Below are 14,593 nucleotides of genomic sequence, written 5' to 3' on the forward strand. Positions count from 1 at the left end.
CCTCAGCACAGCAAAGGAGCAGCAAGTTGTGACCAAAAGGGACAAGGTTCCTGCTGTGGTGTCACCCCTTCCCACCTGGCTTCATCCCACCCACACAGAGCATCGAGGGCACTGCCCAGGACAAGGCACAGCTGCCTCTTTTTTTTTGGTTTGTTTTTATTATTAAATACACCCTGGGAGGCACAGAGGGAAGGAAACCCAGAGCCCATCCACCCTGGCAAGCCCAGAGCCTTAAACAAATAAAAACCCCACAACAAAAAGCTTAAAAACCAAAAATAAAAAAAAGCACCCAAACAAAACCCCCTAACAATGCCAGACCTCCCCCCCCTCATCTCCAACTCCCACAGTCTAGATTTAGAAAGAAACCCACAAAGAACAAAACAAGGAGAAAGTCCCCAGGAAATCCACCCCGAGCAGCAGCCTGCACCATGCCTGGCCACGGTGCCAGGGCCACCTCCACCCCTCTCCTCTCTCCTCCAGCTGGGATGCCACAGCCATGGCTGCACGTTCTTTGGGAAGTCAGCAGCAGGGCAGGTAGAGTCCACCTGTCCATCCCCGTGGACAGCTGCCTGTCCTGCAGTTGGCACCTCTGGGGCTCAGTAAATGATCTCATAAACTGTGGCCTTCTTGTCCCCTGAGCCCGTCACGATGAACTGGTCGTCCGTGGAGATGTCACAGCTGAGGACTGAGGAGGTTTCCTTGGACTGCAGAGAACAGGGGGAAGCACAAACAGCAGCCTCAGAGCAAGATCCCCATCCCCCCTTCCTTGGGGAGGCTGCAGGGGTGAGTTTATGGGGCTGGCACATAATTAGAGCTGGGTTGTGGTGGGCAGCCTCAGCCCAGGAGCCCCCACCCTCACCTGGAAGATGCTGGCGCCGTAGGGCGTCCTCCAGGCGTTGAGCAGGTTGTCCTTGCCTGTGCTCACAAACCACTTCCCTGTGCAGGGACAAAACAGCATCGTGTCACCTCACCAGAGCCAGCAGCAGATCCAACAGAGAGAGAGGCAGCCAAGGGAACACAGAGAGGAATTTGGCTCTGGCAGCCAGCACTGCTCCAAAAGGGATGGACGAACACCCCTTCTCTGACCATCACCACCATGAAGGGCTGGCTACCACTGGCTTGTCCCCAGTGCAACGAGCCCTGTGACACACAGACAGAAGTAGAGGTGGCATCCATGAGGCTGCAGAGCAAGGGGAGCCAGGAGAGGTGTGCCTACCACAGGAGGCGAATTTGAGAGAGAGGACACAGCTCTCGTGGAGGTGCAGCTGGTACTTGTCGGGTTTGGTGACGTGCAGGATCTCCACGTTGCTGCTCTCCATGCCCACGGCCAGCCACTCTCCCATGGGGCAGTAGCCCAGGGAGAAGATCTGAGGGGACACACAGGCTCACAGGCTGGCCCAGCAGCAGGTGCCAGCTGGCCCAGGGTGCTCAGAGGGCTCCAGCCCTACCTGGGAGCTGAAGTCGTGCTGCTGCAGCTGCCGGCCCTCCCGCAGGTCCCAGCAGCGCACGGTGTTGTCCAGGCCCCCTGTCCACAGCTTGGTGCCATCGTTGGAGATGTCAATGCAGCTGGCACCGTCTGTGTGGCCTTGAAACTGCCTGGGAAAGAGAGGGATGGAGAGGGAGAGGGCACAGCTGGCAGGGCAGGCAGCACCTGCAGCACGGAGCGAGGGCAGGGCAGCAGTGAGGAGTGCAAGGACAGGCACTGTGCCATGGCCAGGGTCACACACAGGGACATGCTGCAGGGGACAATGAGGGGATCCTGGCCAGAGGAGTCCCCAGCAGTGCTGCCCTGCAGCCCCTGGCCCAAACTCACCTGACCAGGGTCTGGTTCTGCAGGTCCCACACCACGATGTTGCCGTCGCTGCAGCAGGAGAAGCAGACTTTGGCGTCAGGGCTGATGGCCAGGGCGTAGCAGGCGGGGGCAGAGGAGGTGAGCTCAGCCTTGATGCGGGGCGTGGGGGCTGCCAGGTCCCAGATGGACAGGGTGCTGGCCTCCCCCCCCACGATCAGGCTGCGCCCGTCGGGGAGCAGCTTGCAGGAGCGGATGTAGTTGTCACGGTTCTGCACGGGGGGCACAGGCAGCAGGGCAAGGCAAGGAGCACATGGTGAGCACACAGGGCCTGGCAGGAGACACTTCTCCTTCTCCCACTGCAGCTGGGAAAGGCCCCTCTGTCCCCTGCACTGCAGCAGGGCCACATTCCCCTTGCCAGCCCCAGCCCAACAGCATTGCTGCTCATCCTCCTCCTCCTCCTCCTCCTCCTCCTCACCAGGCAGTCGAGCTGAGCCACGGCCGTCTTGGTGCCCGGCTGCCCCACGTCCCAGACCTTGACGCAGCCCTTGCCCCCGGTGTAGACGTGTCTGGTGGAGTTGCTGATGGTGACAGCACAGACCACCTCGCCGTGGCTCAGCGTGTGCAGCTGCCGCGCGTGCCGGGGGATGCCGGAGCCCAGCAGGGCGTCGGGGGGGAAAGGCACCGGCTGCATCTGCCCGTCTGCACTGACGTGGAAGGAGTAGGCACTGCAAGGGAGCAGAGCGGTGAGGAACAGAGCAGGATCCTGCGTGGGCAGGTGCCACACAGGTCCAACACAGGCAGGATGGTCTGGAGGCAGAGGACATGGAAGGAGAAGGCACTGGAAGGGAGCAGAGCAGTGAGAAGCAGAGAAATGAGAAGCAAAGCAGGATCCTGCATGCACAGGGGCTGGTGCCACATGAGTCCAACAGGCACCATGGGCTCGTGGCACCAACAGGCAGCACGATTTGGAGGCAGAGAACATGGAAGGAGAAAGCACTGGAAGGGAGCAGAGCAGTGAGAAGCAGAGCAGAATCCTGCATGGACAGGGGCTGCAGGTCCAACACAGGCAGCACAGTCTGGAGTCAGAGCCATGAGCAGAACACACCCAGCGATGCCAGCTGGGCAACCACAACCCAGCTTTCCCCCAGGCTCTGCTCCCTGCTTCCCCCAGCTCATCCACACACCCCCAGTTCCCCCCCAGAAGCCACCACCTCAACTCCTCCCCCAGCCCAACCCCTCCAGCCCATCCCCACTTACGGCTTTCCCGAGTTCCCCACTTGCATTCCGGCCACCAGCCCCGGGACGCGCATGTGGGGGTGCGGGTCATAGCCCACCTGCAGGGGACAGTGGGGTGAGGGTGGCTGTCACTCTGTGACCCCACAGCCCCTCGGGGACGGGGTCACTCACCAGGGGCGAGCGCCCGTAGCCCCCGGCGGCCGCGGCCCCGTTGAGCTGCGGGGACATGAGGTGCAGGCTGGCGTAGGCGCCGCTCCCGGCCACGTCCCCGTTGACAGCAGGGTGGGCCAAGCCAAAGGCGGCTGAGTAGGGGCTCTGCACTCCCAGAGGATTCCTCAGGCCCAGGGCTGCTGGGGGAGAGGCAGAGTGAAGGGATGGGACCCTGAAGACAGAGCCTGGAGACCCATCCAGGTCCCAGTGGGGCCAAGCTCACCCAGAGGGTCCACGGGGACCTTGGCAGCCGTGGGGCGAAACTGGGCACTGCTGGAGCCTGGCAGGGTGTCACCCTGAGAGGTGGGCGTGCTGGACTTCAGGCTGGGTGTTCCTGCCTTCTCCACCTGCCAGGAACAGAATGGGGAGGTGGCAACTGCACCACATCCCTGCCAGGGGGTCCCTCTCAATGACAGCCAAGCCCAGGCAGTGCTGAAAGGTCTGTGGGATCTTCCTGCCCCTCCAGCACTTTGCCACATGGGTTTGGAGGCAGGGGGACCCATGGGTTTGGAGGTGGTGGGGCCCATGGGTTTGGAGGCAGGGGCACCCATGAGTTTGGTGGTGGGGGAACCCATGGGTTTGGAGGTGGGGGGATCCATGGGTTTGGAGGTGGGGGGGACCCATGGCCACTCTGTGACTGAGCCCAGCAAGGACACAAACACAGCCCCAAGTGGGTCACACGTACCGTGGGTGCATCCTTGCTCCGAGATGGGGACGTGCTGCTGGAGGAGGCCATGGAGGTGGGGCTGAGGGGCACGGCCTCCTTCCTGCCCAGCGGGACCTTCTCCACGCCGTTCTCCCGGGACGAGTAGGAGTGGACGCTGTGCGGGGAAGAGGGGTCCTGGGGAGGGAGGGAAATCAGCAGGGAGCAGAGCAGGCTGGAGAGCAGGGATGTCCCAGGTTATGGTGGCTCAAGCAAGGGTCAGGCTGCCAGCCTGGATCCTGGGGCTCACTGGCACCTCCCTGTGATGCCACCTCTGCCTGGAGCAGCTTGTTAGTGCCACCCTTGGGGATGGACAGCCCAAACTGACCCCAGACCCCTCCCAGTGTCCTAGCACACTGACCCCAGACCCCTCCCAGTGCCCCAGCACACTGACCTCATCCACCACCAGGTTGTCCTCACTTTTGTCAGCATCGCTGCCCTGAAATGCAGAGAGCACGGTTGGAGCCAGAGAAGCTGCAGCCACCCTCACTCCTGCCTGCCAGGCAGCTCCATTCCTCACCCCACAGGGAGTATGGGGTCACCCCAAGCCCCCCAGCCCTGGGCTCACATAGTCTGTAACAAAATCCTTCTCCTCCACTTTCCTCTTCTTGCTGCTGCTGCTCAGGTACTCGGCGATGGCTCGGGCGCGCTCCCCGTTCGACAGCGCCAGGGAGCTCTGGGTGAGGACAGTGCCAGTGGCTGGGGGTGCTCTGCCCAGCTCCTGGCACTGGCAGGGCTGCCTCCAGGAGCGTGGAGTGCCCCAGCCCAGCCCTGTGTCCTGAGCACAGCTGGTGACACCACAGAATGGTGCAAGAGAATAGAAATGCACTTACAGGGCCGGGGTCTCGGTCTGACGCTGTGGCAACGCAGAGGAGCAGCAGGAGGAGGAGGAGGAGGGAAAGGGGGACACTGTGTCACCACCAAGAGCCCCCCAGGAGTGCCACCCACTTCACCCATGGCTGCTGGGGTGTTCACAGCAGGGCCAGACCAGCACAACAGCAGCAGGGTGCTCTTAGACCCTTCCCCACCAGCAGGGTGGTCCCAGACCCTTTCCCACCAGCCCACCTCACCCCCTCTCACGAGGGTGCTGCTCACTGGAGGATGTTCCCACCCAAGCCCCCTGCCCCTCCAGCCCAGCTGGCAGCCCTGAGGCATGGCCAGGTACCCCCAGCCCAGGGAAGTGCCCAGGTAAGAAGGGCACAGAGAGCAGAGGGAGCCCCAGACCAGCACCATCTGTTCCCAGGTTCACCCAGATCCCCTCAGCCACCCCAAACTCTGCCTCCCTGCCATGGTATCCATGTCCACACCAGGTGCCAATATTCAAATCTCAGCATTAATTGGTTTGACCACCAAACTCCCAAAAAAGTCACTTTTCAAACCAGGACAACCCCCACACTCACCCCTGGGCTCTGTGTCATGGACTCCTCTGTCATCCTTGGCGAGGAGCTGGGCCTGGGCCCCCAGTGCCCCCGAGAGTGCCAGCAGCCCTGAGGCACTGCTGATGCCAGCCAGGCCGGCAGGCTGCATCCCAGAGGGGTGTGGGGTCAGCGGGATGGGGGGAGCGTGGTGGGAGAGGTGCTGGGTCTGCAGCTGGTGCTGGGGAGGAGAGGGGAGGGCAGAGTCAAAGGGCTGTGCCAGGACAGCTGCTGGGCAAGTGAGGGGCAGGAGGCAGCCCTGGCACAGTCAGCAATGGGGTCTGGGTGTGGGGGAGCAGGGCATGCACTCAGGGTGTCCCCAATAATGTCCTGGGGGCCACCCCATCCCTCCCACCCTGGGCTGGATGTGGGACCTGCTGCAGTCTCCAGGGAATGTTGAGTGGGGATGGTGGTGCCCCCCTCCACCCAGGGTGTCAGGACACAGTGACACACCCCAGCCACCACCCCCACGCCAAATTTGCACCCCAAATCCTGCTGGCACCCCCAAACCAGCGTGGTTTGCCTCTCTCCTCCCCTCATTCAGCAGCACCAGGGGCAGGGATGGCAGGAGCCTGGGAGGTGCCAGCATGCCAGGGTGGCCCTGCAAGGTGGGCAGAGGGTTCACGTACCCCGATGGCCGCGTTCAGGTCGGTCATAGTCACCTGCTTCGCTCGCTCCACAGCCTGGACCACCTGCTGCTGGTGCTGTGGGGACAGAACGGGGGCTGGGGCAGCCTGGGGCAGCCTGGTGCCTTCCCCTGGGCCCCTCAGGGGCTCTGCACACCTGGCTGGGCCCCAGGGCTCACCCACCTCCTGAGACAGGAACGGGATGAGCTGGGCGCAGATCACGTTGAGCCGCTTGGCGATCTCCGTCTGCCAGGGGAGCAGAGAGACACACAGAGCCCATCAGGGCCACCCTGAGGGACCCCCGTGCTGCCAGCAGAGCCCCCTCACCACAGGGGTGAGGGCAAGCTCAGGGTGCTGACACCCAGCCCAAGGGCTGCTCCATCACCCTAGAGACCGAAGTGAGCCCTGGATGTCCCTGCCAGGACCTTGGGCACATCTCCCATGCCCCAGGGATAGAACTGAGCCCTGGATGTCCCTGCCAGGACCTTGGGCACACACAGGGACAGAACTGACCCCTACATTTCCCTGTGAGGACCTTGGGCACACACAGGGACAGAACTGAGCCCTGGATTTCCCTGTGAGGACCTTGGGCACACACAGGGACAGAACTGAGCCCTGGATGTCCCTGCCAGGACCTTGGGCACACACAGGGACAGAACTGAGCCCTGGATGTCCCTGCCAGGACCTTGGGCACACACAGGGACAGAACTGAGTGACAATTCCTGTTCACAACAACACCTCCTTCAAACCCAGCACGCTCCATGCTCACCCTGAGAGCTCTGGGATGGCTCCAGCTCCTCCCTGGCAGGGACACAAAGCCCCCCAGGCCCATGGCACCGAGGCCAGTCCTGAGCAAGCCCCCAGCCCAGCAGCCCCTGCAGGCTCCCCCTGCCCTCCAGGCAGCCTCCATGGCACCACACCCGCCCCTTGCCACCCTCCCAGCCCGGAGGAAGCCCTGCAGAGCTGCTCTCCTTCCTTCCAGCTGCTGTTTTCCTGCAGTGCTCGAGTGCCGCCGGCAATCAAGAGCTCAGAGCGTGGGGAGGGAGAGCAGAGTCGTGCTGTGCAGTGCCACGTTCCTGTGGCATCCCTCTGCCAGCTTCTGGGGCACCATGGCACCCCCCTGCCATCTTCCAGAGCCCCATCTTCCCATGGCATCCCCTGCCAGGGACAGAACTGAGCCCTGCATGTCCCTGCCAGGACCTTGGGCACACCTCAGGGACAGAACTGAGCCCTGGATGGCCCTGTGAGCACATCTCCCACAGCTCAGGGACATCCAGGGGTCAGTTGTCCCTGCCAGGACCATGGGCACATCTCCCACATCTCAGGGACAGAGCCGACCCCTGGATTTCCCTGTGAGCCCATCTCCCACAGCCTAGAGACAGAACTGACCCCTGGATGTCCCTGCCAGGACCTCGGGCACACCTCCCATGCCCAGGTGAGTGCCAGGGTGAGGGGGCACGGCCGGGGTGGGCACACACCGCCAGGGTCACTCCCTGCTGCCCTCCAGAGCAGCTGCTCTGCTCCCGCCAGCCCCAAAGCACAGAAACAAATCTGGCACCTGCCCTCACTTCCCTTTCTGAGGAGGGGAGGAAAAAAAAAGAGAAAGAAAATAAAGGAAGAGGAGGAGGAGGAGGAGGAGGAGGAGGGGGGAGCGAGGAGATTTGGCAGCCGGCAGTTCTGGGAAGGATTTAGCTGTCTCCCGGGGCCGGCAGTGATGGATTCTCTTCCCTAATGCACTGATGGGCAGCAGCTCCTTGGGGAGAGCTGCCTCCAATTCACTCGCACTCGTTAATGTGCAATTTACTGGCACTTTAACGCTCTCAGCATGAAAAACGATCGCGCTGTTTGCAGCCCCCCCCAGCCACCAGCACCGGCGTCGCCTCCCCTCCGGCTCTCGGTGAGCGAGTCCAAGGCCAGGCACATTCGGGGAGGTGCTTTTAGAGAGAGATACAGGCCCCTTTCCACGCCAAAAACAAAGCAACAATAATAAAAAAATATAAATTAACGTCTCCTGCTCGTTCTTGTTTTGATCCTCTCCTGCCAAGGCTGGGGCTGCTTGCAGAGCTGCAGCAGCACAGGCAGACCCCAGCCCCATTTCCCCCAGAGAAAACCCCAAATCTTTCGTGATGAGCAGCTGGGGACACGGGACACAGCAAGGACAGCCAGTCCCAAGACCCATTTCCCCCCCCAAAAATCCAGAGAAAACCCCACACTTGGCCCTTGGTGATGAGCACCTGGGGACACTGAGCATAGAGGCAGAGCACAGCATGGCCCCCAGCCCCATTTCCCCCAGACCAAAACCCCACACCTCAGCCCCATTTCCACCCAAACAAAACCAGAGAAAACCCCACACCTCAGCCCCATTTCCCCCAGAGCAAAACCCCACACTTGGCCCTTGGTGATGAGCACCTGGGGACACTGAGTATAGCAAGGACAGAGGCACAGCACAGCCAGCCCTCAGCCCCATTTCCCCCCCAAAAAACCCCACACCTCAGCCCCATTTCCACCCAAACAAAACCAGAGAAAACCCCAAACCTTGGCCCTCGGTGATGAGCCCCTGGGGAGCCCCTGGGGACACAGTGCACAACAAGGACAAAGCCAGCCCCCAGCCCCATTTCTCCCCAGACAAACCCAGAGCAAAATCCCAAACCTCAGCCCCATTTCCCAATGGGGTCTCAGCCCCATTTCCCCCCAGACAAAGCCAGAGAAAACCTCACATCTCAGTCCCATTTCCCAATGGGGTCTCAGCTCCATTTGTCCTCAAACAAATCCAGAGAAAACCCCACACCTCAGCCCCATTTTCCCCCAAAAAACCCCAGAGCAAAACCCCACACCTGGCCCTTGGTGATGAACACAAGGGGACAGGGGGCACAGCAGGGACAGAGGCACAGCACAGCATGGCCTCAGCCCCATTTCCCCCAGAGAAAACCCCACACCTTAGCCCCATTTCCCAATGGGGCCTCAGTCCCATTTCCCCCCAAACAAACCCACAGAAAACCCCACATCTTGGTCCTTGGTGATGAGCACCTGGGGACACTGAGCATAGCAAGGGCAGAGACCACACCACAGCCAGCCCCCAGCCCAATTTCTCCCCAAAAAAACCCAGACCAAATCCCCAAACCTCAGCCCCATTTCACCCCCAAAAAACCCATAACAAAACCCCACCCCAAAGCCCCATTTCCCAATGGAGCCTCAGCCCCATTTCCCCCCAAACAAACCCAGAACAAAACCCCCCATCTTGGCCCTTGGTGATGAGCACCTGTGGACATGGGACACAGCAAGGTCAGAGGCACAGCACAGCCAGCCCCCAACACCATTTCCCCCCCAAAAAACCCCACACCTCAGCCCCATTTCCCCCCAAAATAAACCCAGAGCAAAACCCCACACCTCAGCCCCATTTCCCAATGAGGTCTCAGCCCCATTTCCCCCAGAACAAAGCAGAGCAAAACCCCACACTTGGCTGTTGCTGATGAGCACTTGGGGACACTGAGCATACCAAGGACAGAGGCCAAACCACAGCATGGCCTCATCCCGTGGCCATGGGGGCTCTGGGGCAGGCAGGACCCGCCTGTGCCCGTGAGCAGGGCAGGATTTGGGGCAAGGGGAGGAGGGACAGAGCCCCCAGGGCAGCGCTGAGCCGTTCCCGTTCTGCTCTCACACAATGGCCGCTGGCTGTCAGAGCAGACTCGGGGCCCTTGTTAAAAGTGCCGACAGCTCCCTGGCCGGCGGCCAGCGGCACCTGGGGCTGGCAGCAAACACAGCCTGAGAGCGCCGGGAGGGAACAGCAGCCAGAGGAGAGCAGCTCGCAGCTCTGCAGGGCTGGGGAGACCCTGGGCACGCTGCCCCAAGCCCCACGATGGAAACACCACGGAGCCAGCACAGGGCTGGGATGAGGGGACAGAACCCAGAGCCCCTTATCAGCCTCCAGAGGACACCAAAGGCTGAAGGGTGTCAGGGAGAGAACTGACCCCAGAGCTGTCCCAGAGACAGAACCGACCCCAGAGAGACAGAACTGACCCCAGAACTGTCCCAGAGACAGAACTGACCCCAGAGAGACAGAACTGACCCCAGAACTGTCCCAGAGACAGAACTGACCCCAGAGACAGAACTGACCCCAGAGCTGTCCCAGAGACAGAACTGACCCCAGAACTGTCCCAGAGACAGAACCGACCACAGAACCCTCACAAGGACAGAACTGACCCCAGAACTGTCCCAGAGACCCCCAGAACTGTCCCAGAGACAGAACCAACCCCAGAGAGACAGAACTGACCCCAGAGAGACAGAACTGACCCCAGAACTGCCCCAGAGACAGAACTGACCACAGAGAGACAGAACTGACCCCAGAACCGTCCCAGAGACAGAACCAGCCCCAGATCTGTCCCAGGGACAGAACCGACCCCAGAGAGATAGAACTGACCCCAGAGAGACAGAACTGACCCCAGAACTGTCCCAGGGACAGCACCGACCCCAGAACTGCCCTCACAAGGGCAGCACCAGCAGGGATGCCAGGGCAAGGAGGGCATCCCAGGGTGGCAGAACACCCTCCCAGCGGGCACAGAGCTGGCAGGAGGGGCTGACATCCCGCCCTGGCATGGGGACAGGGCCTGCTCTGCCCTCCCGTGCAACAGTTGGCGTCGGCGGGCGCGGGGCGGGCAGGAAGGCGGCGGCGCCTCCTCGCCAGGCTCCTCCGCAGCCTCTTTAAAAATAGATGAGGAGAAACCTTCTGTCTCAGAGCAGCTGGTGTGACCCGGAGCTCGGCTCAGGGGAGGAAGGGAGGGAGGGAGGGAGCTGAGGAAGGGAGGGAGGGGAAGCAGCGAGGGAGGATGCGCAGCACTGAGCCCCCGGAGAGCCCACCCTGCACCCAGCCCCAAAACAAACCCTCCTTTCTCCTCAGAATGCTCCTCAGCCTTTGCCCTTGGGCCAGTGGGCAGCAGACACTTGGAAAGGTGCTAATCCAGAGCCCCTCAGCCTGTTCTGACCCTGCAGTCTCCCTTGCCCTGAGGAATAAACCAATATCTCCTTCACAACGCTCACAACCGGTGTGAGCGGCCATGCAAACACAAATCCTCCAGCACGCCTCCATGCCTGACACAACAGCAGCACCACACTCCAGGCAGGGCACCCTGAGCCCAAAACCAGAGCTCAGAGCTGTGTGGGGACCTAAGGAGGCATCACAGCCCAGGCAGGGTCACCCTGAACCCAAAACCAGAGCTCAGAGCTGTGTGGGCCTAAGGAGGCAGCCAAGGCCATGGCACAGGGAAAGGGACACATCCCCCACAGTCACTGAGTTTCCTGGGCTGCAGCAGGGAACAGCTTCCCATGTTCTCTGTGGGGACCACAGGTGGCAAAATGGGGTTGGGGAGCTGGGAAAAAGGAGGTGGAGAGAGCCCCAAACCCAGGCACACTCACCTGTTTGTGCATCTCGATGTTCAGGCCATAGGACATCTCGTAGTACTGTGAGGGAGAGAAACCAGCATCAGCTCAGCTTTGGAGGCCAGGGGAGCTCCCAAAGCACAAAATCCTCTGTGCTGCTGGCACAGCAGCTCAGCCTGGCCACTAACAGGCGTGGTGTGGCCAGGCCATGGGGACAGCAGGGTCCCTAGATCCTTTCCCAGGAGCAGAGGTGGCTTTGGCACAGCAGAGGGGTCTGTGGCACAGCAGAGGTGGCTCTGGCACAGCAGAGGGGTCTGTGGCACAGCAGAGGTGGCTCTGGCACACATCTGCACCCACAGGATGGACACAGCCCCCCAGGACACCTCCAGAAATTGGGACAACCCACCCAGGAGCAGATTTGCCACCACAAGCTGAGGCAGAACTGCTCCAACACCACGGATCTTTTTGGGGGGGAAAACCAGACAGTAACAAATCTCAGGGCCTGGCCACAGAACCCAAAAGCAAAGGGAAGGCAAAGCATCCCTGCATGTCCTTTGATGGTTCAGAGGAGATCCCACACCACCCTTCTCCTTTCAGGTGGAGCTCACTAACCATGACATAATGACGCTGGATTTCTGTTTTTTCTGTTGCCAGCTTTTCACATTCTAACTTCAAGCTGTGAAAATAAAGAGAAGAGAGAGAGGGAGAAGGAGCAAATCCCCCCTTGGTCCTCCCAAGTGAGAGGATGGACAGAGCAGGAGCCCTCCCAGTGTTTCAGCCTCCTCTCAGCCCCAATCCCAAATCCCAGCACAAGGCAAGAAAAACCACCTGAAAGAGGGCAGGAAGGGGCTGATGAAGAGGAGCTGGACACCAAAGGGATCTGGGCATCAGGGAGCAATTTGCACGGACTACTCACCCCCTCCCCAGCATCTGCTTCCCAAATGGAGCGAGCTGCAAAGCTCAGCTGCATTTAAACCTGCACAGTGTGGGGAAGGGGAGGTGATCCTGGGCAGCCTCAGGGATCAGAGGGAACAGGGAAAAGGGAATGGGGAGGTGATCCTGGGCAGAGACCTCACAGATCAGAGGGACTCCAGGTCTCAGAGATGGCTCTGGCTCAGCCCAGGAGCTGGCTGCTGGAAGCCAGCACCTCCTCCTGGGGCTTTTGGCAGGCAAATGTTGAGTTTCCCTCTCTCATTTCAAGCTACCAAGGTGATGCTTGGCACAGCCATGCTCTGGAGGGACCAGTCCACCCTGGGTGGTGCTGCCCAGTGCCAGGAGGAGCCTGCTGCTGGCTGAAGTGCCCAGCTCACACAGGTGAGCCCTGGCAGCCTCTCACCTGTGGTATTGGTTCTGCAGGAACTGGAATTCCTCCTTGATGCGATCCAGGGTCTCTGGGTAAGTCAGCTTGAGGGACTGGGGGGTGCTGGGGATGGCACTGGCAGCAACAGCGGCTCCTGAGGCAGCAGAGGGTGCCTGGAGATGGGCCTGGGCAGAGATGGCACCTCCAGGGTCACCTCCTGCTGCTGCCCAGCAAGGCTGGCACATCCCCAGGGCATCCCTGCACCCCAGGGCACACCCCACATGCAGGAGGCTGCACAGGGAGTTACTGGAGAGGAAACTGCTCCCAACCAGGCACCAAGGGCCTCGTCAGCACTGGTGTGACACGGAGCCAGAAGGGATTAATGACCACGGGTGGCACCGGGCATGGCACAGAGCTGGCGGCCACCACACACTGAGCTCCGTGCCTGCCCGTCCCCGTCCCACCATCCATCACAGCCCGGTGAATCCCGCTACGGGCACTCCACAAAGCCAGACCGGCTTGGGGAAGAGCCCCGGCACCGCTCCGAGCATCACCCGCGGTACCGAGCACGACTCCGGCGGTACCGGCACCGAGCATCACCCGCGGTACCGGGACTGGGCTGTGGGTCAGCACCATCACCCGCGGTACCGGCAGTGCTCCGAGCATCACCCACGGTACCGGCACTGGTTCCGAGCATCACCAGCGGTACCGGGACTGGCTCCGAGCATCACCCGCGGTACCGGCACCGGGCTGCGGGTCAGCACCGAGCATCACCGGGCTCGGGGGTACAGGGCTGGGCTGGCACAGCTAAGAAGGAACGGGGGCTCACCGGGGGCCTGTTCTGCGGGAACATCCTCGGCACCGGACAGGCCCGGCACCCTCCGGCCGCGCGGGCCCCGCCGCAGGCGCGGGACAGGCCCGGGACACCGCTGCCAGCTCCGGATCAGGCCCTGCAGAAGAACCGGGGGTCACCGCCCGCCCGCAGCCCCCTCCCCGTTCCCGCGGGCACCGAGGGCCCCGGGGCTCCCCCCGGGCTCGGCGGAGCCGCCCAGCCCCGGCCCCCCGCGCCGCGCAGACAATGGCCCCGCGCCGCCCGCCGCAGGTACGGCCGCGGGGCGGCACCGGCCTGGCCGCACACCCAGCCCCGAGCGCGGCCGGACCGCGGCCGGCGGACAGCGAGCCGAACCGAACTGAGCCGAACCGGGACAGCACGGGACAGGACGGGACTCACCGCGCTGAGGGTCCCAGACCCGGCCCCGGCCCCAGGCGCGCACCCCTGAGGCGGGGCGGGCCGGGCCGGGCCGAGTCCAGCCGAGCAGAGCCGAACCGAGCCGAGGCGGGCCGGGCAGAGCCGAGTCCAGCCGAGCGCAGCCGAGCCGAGCCGGGCCGAGCCCCCGCCCCGCCCCGCCCCGCCCGCGCGGCCGCCGCTCTGCGGAGCGCGATCAATGAACGGGCGCGAGCGCCAGCTCCACGTGGGGCCTGGCCCGTGAGGGCAGGCGCCCCCGCCGCCAGCCAATGGGAGCGCGCCCAGCGCGGCCGTCCCCACGTGGGGCTCGCGGAGCTGTCTTTCCATTGGTCAGCACAAACCCGGGTGTCAATCAAGGGAGGCCGAGCGGTGAACGAGGGGGCGGAGCCGCGGTTTAACCCTTGCGGGACCGGAGGGGACCGGGAAGGGACCGGGATCGGGGTCGGGCCGTTCCCGCCGCCCCACGCGGGATCCCCGGCACTGCACGGACCCACGAACCCCGCACTCCGGCACGGCGGCTTTGCCCGCCAAACGGAACCGGGATGCTGCAACGGAGCCGCTGTCCCCGCCGTCCTGGACAACTTTTCGGTGGTAAACACAAGAAGCAGTCGTGTCTCGTTCCGTGTCAGTCCCCCGCCTCTTTGTTGTTTATTTTTAATTAAGAAAATAAAGGAACCCGGCATCACCCACGC

At 62.4% G+C, this 14,593-nt stretch overlaps 2 protein-coding genes across 4 annotated transcripts in view; both read right to left on the reverse strand.

Annotated features, from left to right (window-relative positions):
• Window positions 1-144: 144 nt before the first annotated feature.
• LOC128947017 (transducin-like enhancer protein 1) lies at window positions 145-13,940 on the reverse strand. Of its 3 annotated transcripts, none has more exons than XM_054291083.1 (21): window positions 13,887-13,940; window positions 13,485-13,605; window positions 12,692-12,840; window positions 11,968-12,031; window positions 11,392-11,436; window positions 6,166-6,228; window positions 5,986-6,060; window positions 5,342-5,537; window positions 4,775-4,797; window positions 4,510-4,617; window positions 4,336-4,380; window positions 3,924-4,079; window positions 3,462-3,585; window positions 3,200-3,375; window positions 3,050-3,126; window positions 2,268-2,517; window positions 1,814-2,061; window positions 1,449-1,596; window positions 1,217-1,367; window positions 860-936; window positions 145-704 (listed from the first exon to the last, which is right to left on the reverse strand). In XM_054291083.1, the coding sequence occupies exons 2-21, from the start codon at window positions 13,506-13,508 to the stop codon at window positions 597-599; spliced, it is 2,307 nt and encodes a 768-aa protein (XP_054147058.1). In that variant the 5' UTR covers window positions 13,509-13,605; window positions 13,887-13,940; the 3' UTR covers window positions 145-596. The 3 variants fall into 3 exon arrangements, 2 of the variants coding, with proteins under 2 accessions (XP_054147058.1, XP_054147057.1); XM_054291082.1 differs by having other exon boundaries at window positions 3,200-3,378; XR_008484010.1 differs by having other exon boundaries at window positions 617-704; window positions 1,449-1,592; window positions 3,200-3,378.
• The window catches only part of SHC2 (SHC adaptor protein 2), a 75,400-nt gene continuing 67,214 nt past the window's right edge, over window positions 6,408-14,593 (reverse strand). The window contains exon 13 of the transcript XR_008484011.1: window positions 6,408-6,418. The gene's annotated coding sequence lies outside the window, so the exon portion shown is untranslated. The remainder of the gene's footprint in view (window positions 6,419-14,593) is intronic.

Source organism: Melozone crissalis, unplaced genomic scaffold (genome assembly GCF_028551555.1).
Source record: "Melozone crissalis strain CALT ecotype California unplaced genomic scaffold, PUWL_Pcris_2 ptg000088l_1, whole genome shotgun sequence".
NCBI lineage: Eukaryota > Metazoa > Chordata > Aves > Passeriformes > Passerellidae > Melozone > Melozone crissalis.